Genomic DNA, 21,092 nt, shown 5'->3' with positions numbered 1-21,092 from the left:
CCATCCCAGGAATCAGCCTGGTAAACCTTCGCTGTACTCCGTCCATAGCAAGGACATCCTTCCTCAGATAAGGACACCAAAACTGCACACAATCTTGCAGGTGTGGCCTCACCAACGTCCTATACAATTGCAATAAAACATCCCTATCCCGATACTCAAGTCATCTCGCTGTGAAGGCCAACATATCATTTGCCTCCTTTACTGCCTGCTGTACCCGTGCCCTTACTTTCTGCAACTGATGCACGAGGACATCAAGTTCTCGCTGAGTATCCACCTCTCTCAATTTACACCCATTCAAGTAATAACCTGTCTTCCTATTATTGCTACCAAAGTGGATAATCACACATTTATGCACATTATACTGCATCTGCCATGCAGATGGCCACACACACAGCCTGTCGAAATCATGCTGAAGCATCTCTGCATCCTCCTCACAGCTCACCCTCCCACCCAACTTTGTATCATCTGCAAATTTGGAGATAATACATTTAGTTCTCTCTTCCATATCATTAATATATAATGTGAAGAGTTGGGGTCCCAGCACAGATCCCTGTGTAACCCCACAAGTCACGACTGCCAATCAGAAAAGACCCATTTATGCCAACTCTTTGCTTCCTGTCTGCTAACCAGACTTATGCATTATTGCACATCTTGTGAGTCAGTGACCACAGTAAAGAATACCCCAGCTGAAGTGATGGTGTGGTATGGTGTCAGTGTGATATTGATCTGTGATTTATATTGGCAGGTATTCCACTCCCCATCATCACGGCATGGTCAATTGGGAAGCTATACTATGAAAATGAGCAGTAAGTTCCTCTCTGTATTCGATGATTTTTTTGCTCCAGGGAACTTCCTGTGATTTTATTAAATGAATGATACCAACTGCAATGTTCACACCCCACTTGTCATGGATAGCATGCATACAGATTTCAAAATGTTGGAGGTACAAGGTTAGCTAGGGGTCAGTTAGTGGGGGAAAGTTACCGGAGAGCAGTCAAGGGATTTGTGTATAGTTTTGTTCACTTGTGTCATGATTTATTTGATTGATCAACAGGTGCTGGTTTGGTAAGAGGTCAGGAAAGTACATTGACTACATCTACCAAGGCCCAGTGATCCTCGTGTTACTGGTAAGTGCATTTCTACAGAGAAATATAACATTGGAGGAGGCCATTCGGCCCTTCGAGTCTGCTCCTTCATTCATTATGATCATGGCTGATCATCCAGCTCAATAACCTGTTCCCACTTTCCCCCATATCCTTTGATTCCTTTCACCCCAAGAGTTATATCTAATTCCCAATTGTAGGTGATCTAGGAAATTGGATCAGGAATTGGCTAGCGGATAGGAAACAGAGGGTGGTGGTTGATAGTAAATATTCATCATGGAGTGCGGTTACAAGTGGTGTACCTCAGGGATCTGTTTTGGGGCCACTGCTGTTTGTAATATTTATTAATGATCTGGATGAGGGTATAGTTGGGTGGATTAGCAAATTTGCTGATGACACCAAAGTCGGTGGTGTGGTAGACAGTGAGGAAGGGTGTCGTAGTTTGCAGGAAGACTTAGACAGGTTGCAAAGTTGGGCCGAGAGGTGGCGGATGGAGTTTAATGCGGAGAAGTGTGAGGTAATTCACTTTGGTAGGAATAACAGATGTGTTGAGTATAGGGCTAACGGGAGGACTTTGAATAGTGTGGAGGAGCAGAGGGATCTAGGTGTATGTGTGCATAGATCCCTGAAAGTTGGGAATCAAGTAGATAAGGTTGTTAAGAAGGCATATGGTGTCTTGGCGTTTATTGGTAGGGGGATTGAATTTAGGAGTCGTAGCGTTATGTTGCAACTGTACACAACTCTGGTGCGGCCGCACTTGGAGTACTGTGTGCAGTTCTGGTCCCCACATTACAGGAAGGATGTGGAGGCTTTGGAGAGGGTGCAGAGGAGGTTTACCAGGATGTTGCCTGGTATGGAGGGGAGATCCTATGAGGAGAGGCTGAGGGATTTGGGATTGTTTTCGCTGGAAAGGCGGCGGCTAAGAGGGGATCTTATTGAAACATATAAGATGATTAGAGGTTTAGATAGGGTGGATAGTGATAGCCTTTTTCCTCTGATGGAGAAATCCAGCACGAGGGGGCATGGCTTTAAATTGAGGGGGGGTAGTTATAGAACCGATGTCAGGGGTAGGTTCTTTACCCAGAGGGTGGTGAAGGATTGGAATGCCCTGCCAGCATCAGTAGTAAATGCGCCTAGTTTGGGGGCGTTTAAGAGATCCGTAGATAGGTTCATGGACGAAAAGAAATTGGTTTAGGTTGGAGGGTCACAGTTTTTTTTTTTAACTGGTCGGTGCAACATCGTGGGCCGAAGGGCCTGTTCTGCGCTGTAATGTTCTATGTTCTATGTTCTAACATAAAGGGTAAAATTTTCCCAAATCGTAGCAGGCGGGACAGAAAACTTGGCGGAACATTCAAAGGTCTGTTGACCTCAGGCGGGAATTTCCGGCTTTGGGGTGAGCACAGCTGGAAAATTCCACCACAAGGCACCCCAATCTCACGATGCACTGGGAGATCCCCTCCCACCCTCCACGGACATCGGACTCCCAGGAAGTGGGGGGATGCCCTTCATCAGCAGTGGCATGTTCTCCCCCACCCGCATCGGGGCATCAAGGTCCTCCCAATGGGTCCCCTGGCTAACCCCGACATGCCCACCCCATCATGACTCCAGACATGCCCCCCTCCCCTTCCCTCCAGCATGACCCCTTCATGATCCTCCCCTGCATGATACTTCTGCATGATCTCTCTGCATAGCCCTCTACGTGCCCCCCCCCCCCCCCCCCGGCCACTTCATTGCCCCGCCCAGGTCCACCCCACTGACACTGCTCTTGGCATACCAGTGGTGCCGAATGTCTGCTGCCGGGGTATCTGGTGGACACTGCCTGATGGGCACTGTCGGCCATGCTCCTGAGCATCTGTGGGCTTCGGTGGCCTCCAAGCCCCGTGCATGACCAGCTCGCCAGGTGTGCGCTAGTGTAGACCAGTAGTGATTCGTGCCAGTGTGGTGTCCCGCCAGAGAGGTGGGAAGCATACAAGCCGAACTCCGTAATGATACTGAAATCCAGTCAATCATGTGCTAATAAGCTTCGCGCCCTTTCAGGGTGTCCTGGGTGTTTGCAACACTGTGAAGGGGCAGGGAACATTAGAAACTGTTTGGCACTGGGCATGAATATGATTATGAGCTTTGTGTACTATTTTCTCAGCTCTTCACATTGATTGTCTTGTATAATTTCAGCAAGACATCCCTGTTCCTGTACTCAAATCCTCTTGCTATGAAGGCCACCATCGCATTTGACTTTTTTGCTGCATGCTTACCTTCAAAGATGGGTGTACGAGGACACCCAGGTCTCATTGCACCTTCCCTTCTCCTCATTTATGGTCATTCAGATAGTAATCTGCCTTCCTGTTTTTGCTACCAAAGTGGATGACCTCAGATTTATCCAAATTACGCTTCATCTGCCATTCATTTGCCCACTCACTCACTTGTCCAAATCATACTGAAGGATCTCTGCATCCTCCTCACAGCTCACTCTCCCAGCCAGCTTTCTGTCACCTGAAAATTTGGAGATATTGCATATCGTTCCCTCATCTAAATCATTAGTATATATATTGAATAGCTGGGGTCCCAGCACCGATCCCTACGATACCCCACTTGTCACTGCCTACCATTTGAAAAAAAAGACTTGTTTATTCCTACTCTTTGTTTCCCCTCTGGCAACTAGTTTTCTATCCATCTCAATACACTTCCCCCAGTCCCATGCACTTTAATTTTACACGCTAATCTCTTATGTGGGACTTTGTCAAAATCTTCCTGAAAGTTCAAATGAACCACATCCACTAGCTTCCCCTCATCAACTCTACTTGTTACATTCTCAAAGAATTCCAGTGGATTTGTCAAACATGATTTCCCTTTCATAAATCCACGCTGACTCTGTCCAATCCTGCTACTGTTTTCCAAGTGCTCTGCTATAAAATCTCTGATAATGGATTCTAGAATTTTCCCCATGACCGACATTAGGCTGACTGGTCTATAATTCTGTTTTCTCTCTACTTCCCTGTTTAAATAGTGGTGTTATACTGGTGTATTATTCCCTGTTTTCATTCAAGTCAGGTGACCCTGACCAATACAAGAAATCCAAATGCAATCTACGGAGATCCATCAAAGATGCCAAAAGACAATACAGGACCAAGCTAGAGTCCCAGGTTAGACACACAAACACCCACCAATTATGGGAAGGTCTACAAAACATAACAGGCTATAAGGCGAAGGCATACAGAATCACCGGCAACAAAGCACCCCTCCCCAATGAGCTCAATGCATTCTATGCCCGTTTTGATAAGAAATCATAGAAATCATAGAAACCCTACAGTGCAGAAGGAGGCCATTCGGCCCATCGAGTCTGCACCGACCACAATCCCACCCAGGACCGACCCCCACATATTTACCCGCTAATCCCTCTAACCTACACATCCCAGGATTCTCAGGGACAATTTTTAACCTGGCCAATCAACCTAACCCGCGCGTCTTTGGACGGTGGGAGGAAACCGGAGCACCCGGAGGAAACCCACGCAGACACGAGGAGAATGTGCAAACTCCACACAGACAGTGACCCGAGCCGGGAATCGAACCCGGGACCCTGGAGCTGTGAAGCAGCAGTGCTAACCACTGTGCTACCGTGCCGCCCTCAGGTCAGTGAGAGCATGCCCTCCGTCCTGGAAGCCTCAGCTGAACCAGTATCCAAGGTCACCATCGCAGACGACAGATCAACTTTCTTGAAAGTCAATCCACGGAAAGCGATTCTACTTTCTCAGGAATACACAAGCAATTATAGTTTCAAATTTGATTACAAGTAATTAGCATATACTAATCAAGGTATAGGAGTTATATGTATCCACGTAGAGAATTTTTTCCCTAGAGCGTAGGAGGCTTAGGGATGATCTAATAGAGGTCTATAAAATAATGAGAGGCATAGATATGGTAGATAGTCCATCTTTTCCCAAAGATAGGGGAGTCTAAAACTAGAGGGCATAGGTTTAAGGTGAGAGGGGAGAGATACAAAAGGGTCCAGAGGGACAATTTTTTGACACAGAGGGTGGTGAGTGTCTGGAATGAGCTGCCAGAGGTAGTAGGAAAGGCGGGTACAATTTTGTCTTTTAAAAAGCATTTAGACAATTACATAGGTAGGATGGGTATAGAGGGATATGGGCCAAATGCGAGCAATTGGGATTAGCTTAATGGTAAAAACTGGGCGGCATGGAGAAGTTGGGCTGAAGGGCCTGTTTCCATGTTGTAAACCTCTATGACACGTCCCTGTTGTGCATAAGCTGCCTTCAACTTTTGTTTATGAGTGTTGCCCCTAATGCCCCCTCCTCATTATCCATGGAGCTTGCAATCTACTACCTACCAATGTCTGAGTATCTGACTGGTATAGAATCATACAACCATACAATTCTACAGTGCAGAAGGAGGCCATTCGGCCCATTGAGTCTGCACCGACCACAATCCCACTCAGGTCCTATCCCCATAATCCCATGCATTTACCCAAGCTAATCTCTCTGACACTAAGGGGCAATTTAGAATGGCCAATCCACCTAACCCACACATCTTTGGACTGTGGGAGGAAACCAGAGCACCCAGAGGAAACCCACGCAGACACGGGGAGAATGTGCAAACTCCACGCATACTGTGGCCCAAGCCGGGAATTGCACACGCGTCCATGGCGCTGTGAGGCAGCAGTGCTAACCACTGTGCTACCGTGCCACCTCTGGTGGTACAGTGGTTAGCACTGCTGCCTCACAGTGGTGCTAACCGCTGTACAGTGGTGCCTGCTTCTAAGAGAGGGTGCGATGCCGGTGCAGGTGGAAGATCTTCCTGTGAATGCAGGGATTGGTGGTGGTGCTCAGGGTTGCTGACAGTGCCTGTGGATGACACATCTGCAGGGGGAAGACAAAATATCAGTAAATTCAATCAGCATAATCACTGAGCACGCTGGGCAGGCTGAGGGTACCAGGGGGAGTTGCTAAATGCTGCCATCTGCATTGGAGCTTTATTGGGCTTTCTGGCCGTGGCAGTGCAGTTTCTGATGAGAGGAGTCTGTCATGTCTCCTGTGCCCAATGTACACGCATCTGTGACCAGCACTCTTACCCTCCTCCGAGACCCCTGCCTCACCATGAATAGAGGAATGAACTGGCTGGTGGCCCTCGAGTTGCAGTGAATGACTTCCATGTTTGATGAGGATGTAAACGCTTGGAGCTTCATCACCCTCTCTACAGGTTTCCCTTCTCCTGACAGGGAAATGGAAAGCCCCATTTGTGCTCTATCTCCCTGAAGGTCCATTCCAGTTTGCCCCATGGCCATTTAGTGGGCGGTTTCACAGCCATCTTAGCAGCGATTGGATTTTGCATTCACCTTTCGCCACTCTGAATTCGGGCAGCAGAATGTAAAATTCAGGCCTTGATGTTAAATGTTTCCTTTTATAATATTCCTGTACCCTTGAGACGTTTCACTCTGTTAAAGCTGTTAAATAAATACAAATGGGTGTTGAAAGCCAATCGTTGTGACAATTTCCTCCATGTTGCTCTCATTCCCTCTCGGGACATTTAATATGTTTGAGACACAATTTTCATTCCTTAATATCTGCTGAGTTCTGCTGCAAGTGGCTTTTAATCAGTGCCGCATTTTGTCTGTTTGGTGAATATTTATTATTCAAGCAGTGCTCAGTAAGATAAAGTGAGTCCTTTGACAAACTAAAAGCTTTCACTGCTACATTATTTAAAAGACATTTGGACAGGTTAATGGATGGGAAAGTTTTAGAGGGATATGGGCCAAACGCAGGCAAATTGGACTAGTTCATTTTAGGAAACCTGGTCAGCATGGACGAGTTGGGCCGAAGGGCCTATTTTCATGCTGTGTATCTATCTCTATGACCCAATTTGTGGGTTGTGGGGTTCGTTGAAAAATGCTTGAGAATTGCATTGGTGATCTGAACTCGGATTTGAATCCAGAAACACAGTTTAACCACTCATCTACATATAATGCTCCTCATTAAAAGATCTTTGTTTCTTTTTCCTTCTCAGATTAATTTCATCTTTCTTTTTAACATTGTGAGGATATTGATGACAAAACTACGAGCGTCCACGACCTCGGAAACCATGCAGTACAGGTAAATGGGAAACAGCCACCTGTGTGCACGTGTGTGTGTGTGTGTATGTGTGTGTGTATGTGCGTGCGTGTGTGCGTGCGTGTGTGTGTGTATGCATGTGCGTGTGTGCGTACGTGTGTGGGTGTGTATGTGTGTGTGTATGTGCGTGCGTGCGTGCGTGTATGTGCGTGTGTGCGTGCATGTGTGTGCGTGTGCATGCATGTGTGTGTGTGTGGGTGTGTGCATGAGACCAAGAGAGGGGTCATTGGTCCTGGAGAAACACAAAATAGGAAAAGGTGTCCTTCAGTATAAGACTGAGTGAGAACCTATGTCAGCAAACTTCAGTGGGATGACCCGACCTGACCTCCCTCCTCCTCCCTCAGACACCGTCCCCCCACTCAGCCCTCCTCCTCCTCCTCAGACTCTCCACAGCCCCCTCCCTCCTTAGACACCCACTCAGCCTCCTTACCCCTCAGACCTCCACTCAGTCCCCTCAGAAGCCCCATTCAGCCTCCCTCCCATCAGACCTCCCCCAGAGCCCCTTTTCCTCTCCCCTAACCCCCACTCAGAGCTACTTCCCTTAGCCATCCTTCCCCCACAGAGAGCTTTCCGTTTCAGACTACCTCCTTCCTCAGAAACCCCACTTAGCTTCCCTTCAGGCCATGTGCTTTGGCAGTGCCAATGGTGCATTGCCCCTGGCACCCTAACTTTGGCACCTGACCTGGCACTAATGGGGCTCAAGGAGGTAGGACAAGTGGCCATTTGTCCCTCTGCTGCTGTTTTTTTATTTACATTTCCCTTCATGCTTGAATGCATCTCAAGTACCTACATTGTTCCTAACCGTAATATTGACTCTAAGCCTGATTGACAGCTGTGGTTTCTTCAAAGGGAATAATTGGTTTAACTTCCTCTTTTGTAAACCAATTGTTCCTTTTGAAGAAATCATAGCTGTCAATTGCACTTAGAGTCATTGTAAACATTGCAGTTTGGAAAAATGAGGTACTCGAAATACATTCAAGCATGAAAGCAGGTGGTGATGGGGTGGGGTGGAGGATGCCTCTCTTTGGTGACGGAATAATGGTGTTCCCCTGGTCAATGGGGCAAGGGGGCACCATTTCATTTTTTGCAGGAGGGGGCTTATCGCCAAGCGCAAAGATCGAGGCACTCATTTTAAACGGCACCCTAATCTCTGAAAAGTGGGGCTGGCCGGCAGGTTACACGAGGTGGACTCATTTGCATCTTTCGGGGGGTTAAACCCACCTAACAGGTGTTCCCAGCAGCAGCAGAAAACACTCGAGTTTTTCTGCCACTTAAATTGAAAATTGGTGAATTCTACGTATTAGATCCTGAGTTGACAGGGTGATCTCTGAAAGGATACTCCCCATCCTGGAATGTTTCCCCTAGTGACATTAAGAAGAAAGAACAGTATAGCACAGGGGCTGGAAGAGCAACTAACTTTAGTTCTGTCTTCAGAAAAGAAGAGACACATAACTACCCAAAAATCCCAAGGAACTGAGGTTCTCGTATATACACAGGATGAGGGAACCAAATGTAATATTCCCAAATTTGCTGATGACACAAAACTTGGTAGGAATGAATAGTGAGGAGCTTGCTAAGAGTCTTCAAGGCGATTTAGACAATTTGAGTGAGTGGGAATATACATGGTAGATGCAGTATAATGTGGATTCAAGCTTAATATGAGGTTAGCCACTTTGGATGGAACAAAGAACAGAGAACAGTACAGCACAGGAACAGAACCTTTGGCCACTGTTGTCAAGTTGAGTAGAGTAATTGTAGATTAGTGTTTGTAAAATTGTAAAATTCTCGGGACAAAACATTGCATGGTCCCTTTAAAAGATAGTGCTTTTTCTGTGCTTAGAAAGTTAGAAAAATGCAAGTACATATAGAGTGCCCAAAATGAAACATTTGTACTGAAAGGCCAAGCAGCAGTGTTACAAGGCAACAGGCTTTCAGCCTTTTGAATTCTTTTGAATTCAGCCTATCAATTTGAATTAGGCACTTAGATACCAAAAGCCTAATAAATTTAAATCTGATGGCTTTGGCAACCTCGGACCAATCCTATTGTGGGGGAAATTGAGATGTCATCACAGATATAAAAGGATGGGGGCAGTGGCACAGAGAGGGAGAGCAACTGCCACCGCTCTTAGCTCAAAGCCTCATCTAGCTAGCAAAGGTACCAAAGAAGAACGAAGAATCAACAAAGAAGGCCCAGAATATTCCGGATGACATAAAACTTTGTTGTAGTTTAGAGAGTGACTAAAATTCTATTTTTTGTTAATGAGTGGGAATTGTATTGTTGGAACAGCATTCCATTAGATTCATGTTTTATTCGGTTAATAGTTTAATTAACTTGTTCAATGTTAGTTAGATAAATAAATTGTTCTTTGCTGATTTGAGTGTGTCAGGGAGTTATTTTGATTTAACCACTGAAGAGCAGATCGTACTACTTAACTCACTTTTTACAGATCATAGCGCGAGGTACTCCTCTTTGAGTTGTTAGGTATTAGTTCTCAGAAGGGGAATCCACCTCCGCTTTATAACACCCGCCAATCCTGCGCCAACACATGCCTAAACTGGGATGTTGGATTTATGTCACATTATCAGTAACCCCCACAGCTTGCCTCCTGGGCTTGTAGAATCTCACTGGCTGTTCTGTCTGGAGACAATACACATCTCTTTAACCTGTGTTTAATGTTCCCTCCACCCACATTGTCTGTACCTTTAAGACCTGGCTGGCTGTAGGATTCGCATTCTAATCAGTATTCTGTAACTTGATTTTGTCTGTTTGCACTGTTTGAGAGCACATTTCCACTCCATCTGACGAAGGGGCAGCGCTCCAAAAGCTTATGGTATTTGCTACCAAATAAACCTGTTGGACTTTAACCTGGTGTTGTGAGACTTCTTACCGCCAACACATGATACCATTCTAAAAAGACCTTTTGCCTCTATGCGGCCCATATCTCTCTATTCCCTGCCTATTCATGTATCTGTCAAGATGCCTCTTAAATGTTGCTATGGTATCTGCTTCTACCATCTCCTCCGGCAGCGCATTCCAGGCACTTACCACCCTCTGTGTAAAGAACCTCCCTCTCACATCTCCTTTAAACTTTCTCCCTTTTACCTTAAGCCTATGTCCCCTAGTAATTGACATTTCTATTCTGGGAAAAAGACTCCGACTATCCATTCTATCCTTGCCTCTCGTAATTTTGAAAACATCTATCAGGCCACCCCTCAACCCCCGATGTTCAAGTGGAAACAAAGTAAGTTTGTCCAATCTCTCCTCACAGCTAATAATCTCCATACCAGGCAACATCCAGAAAAATATTTTCTGTACCCTCTCCAAAGCCTCCACATCCTTCTGGTAGTGTGATGACTAGAACTGTATGCAATATTCCAAATGTGGCCTAATTAAAGTTCTATACATCTGCAACATGGCTTGCCAATCTTTATACTCTATGCTCTGACTGATGAAGGCATTAAGAAGTTTAACAACACCAGGTTAAAGTCCAACAGGTTTATTTGGTAGCAAAAGCCACACAAGCTTTCGGAGCTGCAAGCCCCTTCTTCAGGTGAGTGGGAATTCTGTTCACAAACAGAGCTTATAAAGACACAAACTCAATGAATAATGGTTGGAATGCGAATACTTACAACTAATCAAGTCTTTAAGAAACAAAACAACGTGAGTGGAGAGAGCATCAAGACAGGCTAAAAAGATGTGTATTGTCTCCAGACAAGACAGCCAGTGAAACTCTGTGGGGGTTACAAATAGTGTGACATGAACCCAATATCCCGGTTGAGGCCGTCCTCGTGTGTGCGGAACTTGGCTATCAGTTTCTGCTCAGCGACTCTGCGCCGTCGTGTGTCGCGAAGGCCGCCTTGGAGAACGCTTACCCGAATATCAGAGGCCGAATGCCCGTGACCGCTGAAGTGCTCCCCAACAGGAAGAGAACAGTCTTGCCTGGTGATTGTCGAGCGGTGTTCATTCATCCGTTGTCGCAGCGTCTGCATAGTTTCCCCAATGTACCATGCCTCGGGACATCCTTTCTTGCAGCGTATCAGGTAGACAACGTTGGCCGAGTTGCAAGAGTATGTATAAACTATAAACTATAACTATAAAGTATAAACTGTGCAGACGCTGCGACAACGGATGAATGAACACCGCTCGACAATCACCAGGCAAGACTGTTCTCTTCCTGTTGGGGAGCACTTCAGCGGTCACGGGCATTCGGCCTCTGATATTCGGGTAAGCGTTCTCCAAGGCGGCCTTCGCGACACACGACGGCGCAGAGTCGCTGAGCAGAAACTGATAGCCAAGTTCCGCACACACGAGGACGGCCTCAACCGGGATTGGGTTCATGTCACACTATTTGTAACCCCCACAGAGTTTCACTGGCTGTCTTGTCTGGAGACAATACACATCTTTTTAGCCTGTCTTGATGCTCTCTCCACGTTGTTTTGTTTCTTAAAGACTTGATTAGCTGTAAGTATTCGCATTCCAACCATTATTCATGTAAATTGAGTTTGTGTCTTTATATGCTCTGTTTGTGAACAGAATTCCCACTCACCTGAAGAAGGGGCTTGCAGCTCCGAAAGCTTGTGTGGCTTTTGCTACCAAATAAACCTGTTGGACTTTAACCTGGTGTTGTTAAACTTCTTACTGTGTTTACCCCAGTCTAACGCCGGCATCTCCACATCATGATGAAGGCATGCCATATGCCTTCTTGACCACCTTATCCACTTGTGTTGCCACTTTCAGGAAACTGTCGCCCTGTAAGCCTAGATCCCTCTATGTTAATGCTTCTAAGGGTTCTGCCATTTACTGTATACTTCCCTCCTGCATTAAGCCTTCCAAAATGCATCACCTCGCTTTTGTCTGGATTAAATTCCGTCTGCCATTTCTCTGACCAGTTTCCAGTGTATCTACATCCTGCTGTACCCTCTGACAATTCTCCTCAGTGTCTGCAGCTCCCCCAATCGTTTTGTTGTCTGCAAACTTACTAATCAGACCATCTACATTTTCCTCTAAATCATTTATATAAATTAAAATCAACAGGGTTCCCAGCACTGATCCCTGTGGAACACCGCTGGTCACAGGTCTCCAGCCAGAAAAATACCCTTCCACTGTTACTCTCTGTCTTCTAAGACCAAGCCGGTTCTGTATCCATCTTCCCAGCTCACCACAGGTCCCATGTTCTTCACCTTCTGTATCAGCCTGCCATGAGGGGCCTTGTCAAAGCCCTTGTCCATGTAGACAACATCCACCGCCCTGCCCTTATCAATCATCTTTGTCATTTCCTCAAAGACTCAATCAAGTTTGTGAGACATGACCTTCCCTGCAAAAAGCCACGCTGCCGATCGCCAGTGAGTCAATATTTTTCCAAATGTGAACAGATCCTCTCTTTAAGAATCTTCTCCAATAATTTCCCTTACACTGACGTAAGGCTCACCAGCCTGTAATTTTGTGGATTATCCCTGTTGCCCTTCTTAAACAAAGGAACATTCGCGATTCTCCAGTCCTCTGGGACATTTATTATGACTAAAGAGGATACAAAGAGTTTGTACAAGGCCCCAGCAATTTCCTCCCTCGCCTCCCTCAGTATTCTTGGAGAAACTGAATGGAGAAACAGAATAGCAGAGAATTATTTTAATGGTGAAATGTTGATGTACAAAGGGGCCTCGGTGTCCTCATACACCAATCACTGAAAGCAAGCATGTAGGTACAGCAAGCAGTGAGGAAGGCAAATGGTATGTTGGCCTTCATTGCAAGAGGACTGGAGTACAGGAGCAAGGATGGGATGTTGTATGAGGAGAGATTGATACTCGGCCTGTACTCACTGGAATTTAGAAGAATGAGAGGAAGTCTAAAACACTAACAGGACTGCACAGATTGACTGCAGAGATGTTGTTTCCTCTGGCTGGGGGTCTAGAACAAGGGTCACAGTCTCACAATATGGGGTCGACCATTTAGAATCATAGAAACCCTACAGTGCAGAAAGAGGCCATTTGGCCCATCGAGTCTGCACCGACCACAATCCCACCCAGGCCCTACCCCCATATCCCTACATATTTACCCGCTAATCCCTCTAACCTACGCATCTCAGGACACTAAAGGGCAATTTTAGCACGGCCAATCAACCTAACCTGCACATCTTTAGGACTGAGATGAGAAGAAATGTCTTCACTTGGAGGGTGGTGAACCTGTGGAATTCTCTATCATAGAAGGCTGTGGAGGCCAAGTCACTAAAGATATTTAAGAAGGAAACAGATAGATTTCTAGATCATCAGCTGTGATCATACAGAGCAAGAAGTTTAACAACACCAGGTTAAAGTCCAACAGGTTTATTTGGTAGCAAAAGCCACACAAGCTTTCGGAGCTCTAAGCCCCTTCTTCAGGTGAGTGGGAATTCTGTTCACAAACAGAGCATATAAAGACACAGACTCAATTTACATGAATAATGGTTGGAATGCGAATACTTACAACTAATCAAGTCTTTAAGAAACAAAACAATGTGAGTGGAGAGAGCATCAAGACAGGCTAAAAAGATGTGTATTGTCTCCATACAGATTGTATCTCCATACAGTGTATTGTCATCATACAGAGCGGCAGAGCAGGGCCAAATGGTCCATTTCTGCTCCAATTTATGTTGCTATATTTTTTTTAAATAGTAGCACGAATTATTGTAATGCACACACTATTCCAGGTGTGGCCTCACCAAGGCCCTGTATAATTGCAGCAAGATATCCCTGCTCCTGTGCTTGAACCCAACATACCCATTTGAGAAATGGCAGAGAAAAGGTGTTGGTGAAATTGATGGGATTGAAAGCCAATGAATTCCCAGGGACTGATAATCTACATTCAGAGTACTTAAGGAAGTGGCTCTAGAAATAATGGTTGCATTGATGGTCATCTTCCAACATTCTATAGACTCTGGAACAGTTCCTACAGATTGCAGGTAACCCACAATTACAAAACTGTGTGCAGTCTGGTCTCCTTACCTGGGGAAGCATGTTTTTGCTAGAGAGGGAGTGCAGTGAGAGTTTCCAGTCTGATTCCTAGTAAGGTGGGACTGACATGTGAGGAGAGCTCGAGTCGGTGAGGATTATATTCATTGGAGTTCACAAGAATGAGGGGAGATCTCAGAGCAACCTATAAAATTCTAACAGAACTAGACCGGGTAGATGCAGGAAGGATGTTCCTGCTGGTGGGGGGGTCCAGAACTAGGGGTCACAGTCTGAGGACATGGGTAAACCTTTTAGGAGTGAGGTGAGGAGAAATTTCTTCACCCAGCCTGTGGTCAGCCTGTGGAACTTGCTACCACAGAAAGCAATTGAGGCCAAAACATTGTACGTTTTCAAGAAGCAGTTTGATCTCCTTTGCCACAGTGCTGCTCAGTATTCTGATGGTTATTCATTGTGCTTCACTTCACAGGAAGGCAGTAAAGGCTACACTGGTTCTGTTGCCATTGCTGGGGATCACCTACATGCTGTTCTTTGTGAATCCTGGTGAAGATGATGTCTCCCAGATTGTCTTCATCTACTTCAATTCATTCCTTCAGTCCTTTCAGGTACAGAAGTGAGGCCACTGTCAGTTCCTATCTCTCTCCAGGTACTGCTATATCTGCACTCAAGCGGTGCAGCAAGAAAATCTTTCCCGATTGTTGGCAATGTTTAATTCTCACAGAGGTGCAAAAGTCACAGTTGAGCTTGGAAAAATTCTGGATGAAACTTTAGCCTCCTGACTTTTGTTCAATGTTTGGTTGTCCACCAGTAGAATGACAGGATGCGCTGAGATCTCCCAGAGACCACAGTTCGTTTATTTTTAAAGTTTACTTATTAGTGTCACAAGTAGGCTTACATTGACGCTGCAATGAAGTTACTGTGAAAATCCCCTGGTCACCACACTCCAGCGCCTGTTCGGGTTCACTGAGGGAGAATTTAGCATGGCCAATACACCTAGCCAGCACTTCTTTTGGAATGTGGGAGGAAACCAGAGCACCCGGAAGAAACCCACGCAGACATGGGAGATTGCGCAGACTCCGCACAGACAGTGACCCAAGCCGGGAATTGAACCCAGGCCCCTGGCGCTGTGAGGCAGCAGTGCTAACCACTGTACCACGGTGCTGCCCGCATCGTGGTGCAGTTAGATTGCTACATTTACCTGGTGAGCGCCTACAACTCCAGTTCTTTGTTTTCCATGTTGCTGACACGACTTCCCAGATCATCATGGTTAGGCATGACTAACCGGGTCCTATTTACATCATCAAAACACACCATTGACATACTGAACACACATGAGCTCACCCCAGTCAGATAGGGCTCACTAACACAGCTTCTCACAGCAATAATAGGAAATGTGTTCTTGCAATGTGCGCAGTATTTTCTGTGACTGTGAGTCCTGTTCTGTAACTTTAGCACCATTATGGAGTCAATTAGAAGCTGCCTGCTTTTTGGTATCTCCTGAGATAACCTTCCTAGTTATCATCAGCTGCTGAGTGTGTCGCCCATCAAGTGGCAGTTACCACTTCCTCAAACCTCCTCCTCACCTACTCTCTCCCCTTCCTCCCTCCCTTGCTCCCTGCCTCCCCCTCCATCCCCCACCCTCACACTTATCCTCACCCTGCCTCTGCCCATCACACCTTCCACTTCATCTTTACGCTCACCTCCCTTTGCCTCTCTCCTTCACTCGTATTCTCCCTACACCTTTGTGTTCCGTGTCCCTATCCCTCACATTCCTTATTCCATTTTCCAACAGAAAAATGCACTTCATTTGAAGAATTTAATCAGTTTGAGATCCAGTCTGGACTATGTTCTGGGGTAGGTCGATTGACTTGTGTCACAGTGACTGCTGCTGTCAGATAACAGTGTATTGTTGTGAGAGTGAGATAAGTGGCTGACAGTGACCTCAGCCAATGACCACCCACACCCCTAATGCTCCCACTCCTAATCCCCCCACCCCCGATGGCAAATGTACAGAGGGACAGCATTCATCCACTAAACAATGCAAAATTAAATTAAAACAGTAAATATCTATTAAATTGTAAGTTAGTGTTTCAGCAAGGGTAACGACTTATTTGATTTATTTACAAAAAGATGCCCTTTAAAGTTTTAAACCTAAAAGGGTTTCATCAAGAGCTCCAAGCCATGGTTTGCTCATCATGCTCCATGTGGGAAGCCGGGCACATTTCCAGTGCCCAGAGCCAGCATGTGTGCCAGAAGTGTATCCAGCTGCAGTCCCTGTAAGCTCGAGTTTGGGAGCTGGAACGGCGGCCGGGGACACTGTGCAGCATCTGCGGGTCTGAGAGCATTGTGGATAGCACATTTAGAGAGGTGATGGGTGAGGTGATGGCCTAGTGGTATTATCGCTAGACTATTCATCCAAAAACTCAGCTAATGTACTGGGGACCACGGCGGATGGTGGAATTTGAATTCATTTTTTTTAAATCTGGAATTAAGGGAGCGATTCTCCAATCCCGCTTTTTTTTAGCGCAGCAGGCTGGGAGAATCACGCATCGGCCGATTTGTGGGATTCCTACGAGCGTTCACGCTGCGCTTGCGTCTCCCAGGCCTGGGTTTCCGGCAGTATCTGCGCTGTGCCGGAAATCAGCTGGGAGGTGGGGCTAGCATTTAAATAGTATTTTACATACTGTTAAAATGCTATTAGCGGGCCCGGGACTGAATTCTCCGGGCCCGCGTGCATCTCTCACCCCGCCAGAGTGTTTCACTCCAGCGGGGATTACTATAGCTCCTCACTTTCGGGGAGCTATCGAGAGGATCCCGCTGGAGTGAAGGGGGGGGCAATCGGGGGGCCCCAGGGGGTCAAGCGGCAGGGGGGGTGCCCCCTGGGTTTGGGCACCCTGGCAGTGCCAGCCTGTGCCCCCTGACTGCCCAAGGGACATGGGGCCGTGCCAAGTGGGGGTGGGGCCTATTGGGGTTGGGCCTACAGGACATGCCCTACTGGGTGCAGTGCCTCGGGGCGATTGGTGGAGGTGGGGGGGTTCCCACTGCTACTCTGCATTGGGATCCAGTCGGGGTTGGATGGAGGTCAGCGATCGCGGGTGGGGGGCTGCGGTGGTCAGCCAGCGGGGAGGGGTCTGCACAGGGGCCCGCTGATTTCAGACTCTCCAGCCTGAATTGGCCCCACCCCCAAAATCTAATGATATTCATGCTGGTGGCCTCTACAGTGCACAGAGTGTGGGAGATTCTCATCTGAACTCCCACTGAAAAAAACCAGAATTACTCCACTTTTCCCATGAATTCGACACTTAGACTTTTTTGGGGGGAGAATCGTCCCCTAAGAATCTACTGATAGCCATGAGACCATTGTTGATTGTCATAAAAACACATCAGGATCATTTATGTCCTTTCGGGAAGGAAATCTGCTGTCCTGACCTGGTCTGACCTGCATATAACTGCAGAGCCTCAACAATGTGGTTGACTCTTAAACGCTCTCAGGGATGGGTAATAAATGCTGCCCCAACCAACAAAGCCCACATCCCACGAACTAATAATTTTTATAAAAGCACCCTCTGGCAACTAGGGATGGACAATAAATGCTGGCCAGCCAGCGATGCCTAGGTCCCATGAATTAATAAGAAAGAAAGGAGGTGGTCACACTGCAACTGAGGGCACCTGAGGAAGGAAGGGAATTGGTGACCACCAAGCAGTCCAAGATAAACAGGCAGGTAGTTCTGGAGTCTCCTGGGGCCTCGCTCGCAAATCGGTATTCCATTTTGGAGGCTGATGAGGGCACTGGTTCCTCCAAGCTTCTGGCATCACAAGCAGCCTGTCTGTACAGGAGTGGGGGAAGTGAGGCAGGGCAATAGTAATAGAGGATTCAATAGTCAGGGATACAGATAGACGCTACTGTGGCCATCAACGTGACTCTAGGATGGTGTGTTCCCTCCCTGGTGCCAAGGTCTGGGATGTCACTGAATGGCTGCAGGGCATCCTGAAGGGGAAGTATGATAAGGCAGAGGTCATGGTACATGTTGGTACCAATGATACAGATAGAAAGAGGGATGAGGTCTTGCATCAAGAATTGAGGGAGTTAGGCAGTAGACTGAAAAGCAAGATCTCTCGAGATTACTCCCAGTATCCCGTGCTAGTGAGCACAGAAATAGGAGGACAGTGCAGATGAATGTGTGGATAGGAGTTGGTGCAGGAGGGAGGGTTTTAGATTCCTGGATCACTGGGACTGTTTTTGGGGAAAGTGGGACCTGTACAAGCAAGACGCTCTACATCTGAACCAGAACGGGACTAACATCCTTGCAGGATGTTTTGCTCGTGCTGTTGGGAGGAGTTTAACCTAAGTCGGCAGGGGGAGGGGACACAGACCGTTAGCAGAATCATACAGTTAAATAATCAAGTGCGAGGGAGTGCTGTATTAAGTTTCAAGGCAGTAAGGCCAGGTTGGATGGCCTCTACTCTAACACCAAGAGTATTGCCGGGAAAATGGATGAGTTGAGGGCAATGGTTGACATGTGGAAATGTGATACAGTGGCTATCACAGAGACATGGTTGACGGAGGGGCAGGATTGGCAGCTCAACTTTCCAGGATATAGAATCTTCAGGAGAGGGGGGTGAAAGAGGAGGAGACGTTACACTAGTTAAGGAGACAGTTACTGCAGTAAGGAGAGATGGTACCTTGGAGGGGACATTGAATGAAACTTTGTGGGTAGACTTTAGGAATAAAAAGGGGCAGTCATTGTTAGGTGTTTATTATAGACCCCCAGATAGTCAGAGGGATATTGAGGAGCAAATATGTGCCCAGTTTGTGGAGGTGTGTAAAAATAATAACAATAGGGTATATTAGGTGATTTCAACTTTCCCAACATTAACTGGGTTTGGATGGAGTAGATGTCTTGAAATGTGTAGAGGAGAACTTTTTAAAATCAATTTATGGAGGGTCCAACAAGGGAGAGAGCTGTGCTGGACCTGATTCTGGGAATGAAGCCAGACAGGTGGTTGAGGTGGTGGTGGGGAGCATTTTAGTGATAGCGATCACAACATGGTACAACTGTTATGAACAAGGAAATAGACAAGTTGAAAAAAAAAGTTTTAGATTGGTGGGAGAGCGGATTTTAGTAAAATAAGGCAGGATCTGGCCAAGGTAGACTGGGAACAGCTACTAATGGGAAAATCTACAGAAGAGCAGTGGGGGGGCATTCAAAAGGGAAATGGGGAGGGTGCAAGCCCAGCCCTATGGGGTGATGGGAAGGAGTAACAAGCCCAAAAAACCATGGACAACCAGAGATGTTCAGGATACAATGAGGAGGAAAAGTGGGCTTTTAGCAGATACAAGGGGAGCAAATCAGTGGAGGCATTAGTGAAGTACAGAAAGTGCAGGGTGAAGCTTAATAAAGCAATTTGGAGAGCAAAGAGGATATGAGAAATCTCTGGCCGGTAAAAGTAGGGAAAATCCCAAGATATTCTATAACTATGTCAATGGGAGGAGGCTAACCAGGGAAAAAGTAGGGCCCATTAGGAACCTAGGGGGCAATCTGTGGGTGGAGGCTGAGGACAGTGGTAGAGTGTTGAATGAATACTTCGCATCTGTCTTCACCCAAGAGAATGAGGATGAAGGTATGGAATTCAGGGAGAGAGATTGTGGGTATGATCTGACCAAACGTTAGTGGGCTGACGAATGGCAGATGAAATCTAATTTAGACAAATGCGAGGTGATGCATTTTGGTAGATTGAACCAGGGTAGGTCTTACTCAGTTAATGGTAGGGCGTTGGGGAGAGTTACAGAACAAAGAGATCTAGGGGTACAGGTTCATAGCTCCTTGAAAGTGGAGTCACAGGTGGACAGAGTGGTGAAGAAGGCATTCAGCATGCTTGGTTTCATTGGTCAGAACATTGAATCCAGGAGTTGGGATGTCTTGTTGAAGTTGTACAAGACATTGGTAAGGCCACACTTGGAATACTGTGTACAGTTCTGGTCACCCTATTATAGAAAATATATTATTAAACTAGAAAGAGTGCAGAAAAGATTTACTAGGATACTACCGGGACTTGATAGTTTGAGTTATAAGCAGAGGCTGGATATACTGGGATCTTTTTCTCTGGAGCGTAGAAGGCTGAGGGGTGATCTTATAGGGGTCTATAAAATAATGAGGGGCATAGATCAGCCAGATAGTCAATATCTTTTCCCAAAGGTCTCGTCTAAAACTAGAGGGCATAGGTTTAAGGTGAGAGGGGAAAGATCCAAAAGTGTCCAGAGGGGCAATTTTTTCACACAGAGGGTGGAGAGTGTCTGGAATAAGCTGCCAGAGGTAGTTATGAAGGCGGGTTCAATTTTGTCTTTTAAAAAGCATTTAGACAGTTACATGGGTAGGTTGGATATAGAGGGATATGGGCCAAATGCGGGCAATTGGGACTAGTTTCGGGGTTTGAAAAAAAGTGCGGCATGGACAAGTTGGACTGAAGGGGCTGTTTCCATGTTGTAAACCTATATGACTCTATACAAATTCTAAGTGTTGAACGAGTGAGAAAACGAAGGTTATTTATGCTGGTTTGCTCCACAATCTTTCGACAGTTAGTGCAATGAAAGGGCTGCCAGGTGATTCTCGCCGGAACGGACCCTCCAGGTGTGTGACTTGCCCAAAGTATCCACAATTGTACATTAACAAGGGAGAATATATGCACTAATGATGGACTCTCAGTCAGTCATGCCAGGAAGATAGCACCACAAAGAGCTGTGCTACAGTTCACAGAGGGAGAGCTGGGCCATCTGTTGGATTCCATTAAGGAGCGGAGGGCCATCTTCCATCCTGCAGATGATGACGAGTCAGAGGTTGGGCTGGCAACATGGCCTGAAGCAGTGGCAGCAACCGTGAATGCCCACGCACTGGCATGGAGGACTGGCGACCAGTGTCGAAGAAAACGA

The 21,092-nt window shown here is 46.5% G+C and overlaps 1 protein-coding gene across 1 annotated transcript in view; it reads left to right on the top strand.

Moving 5' to 3' along the window:
• Positions 1 to 21,092, top strand: part of LOC144500261 (corticotropin-releasing factor receptor 1-like) — a 180,919-nt gene that overhangs the window by 102,921 nt on the left and 56,906 nt on the right. The window contains exons 11-14 of the mRNA XM_078222937.1: positions 746 to 806; positions 1,055 to 1,127; positions 7,119 to 7,204; positions 14,634 to 14,769. Of these exons, the coding sequence (XP_078079063.1) occupies positions 746 to 806; positions 1,055 to 1,127; positions 7,119 to 7,204; positions 14,634 to 14,769 (356 nt within the window). The remainder of the gene's footprint in view (positions 1 to 745; positions 807 to 1,054; positions 1,128 to 7,118; positions 7,205 to 14,633; positions 14,770 to 21,092) is intronic.

The sequence above is a fragment of the Mustelus asterias genome, chromosome 11 (genome assembly GCF_964213995.1).
Source record: "Mustelus asterias chromosome 11, sMusAst1.hap1.1, whole genome shotgun sequence".
Taxonomy (NCBI): domain Eukaryota; kingdom Metazoa; phylum Chordata; class Chondrichthyes; order Carcharhiniformes; family Triakidae; genus Mustelus; species Mustelus asterias.
Note: the sequence above shows the minus strand (reverse complement) of the source record. Positions and strands in the feature narration are given on the sequence as shown.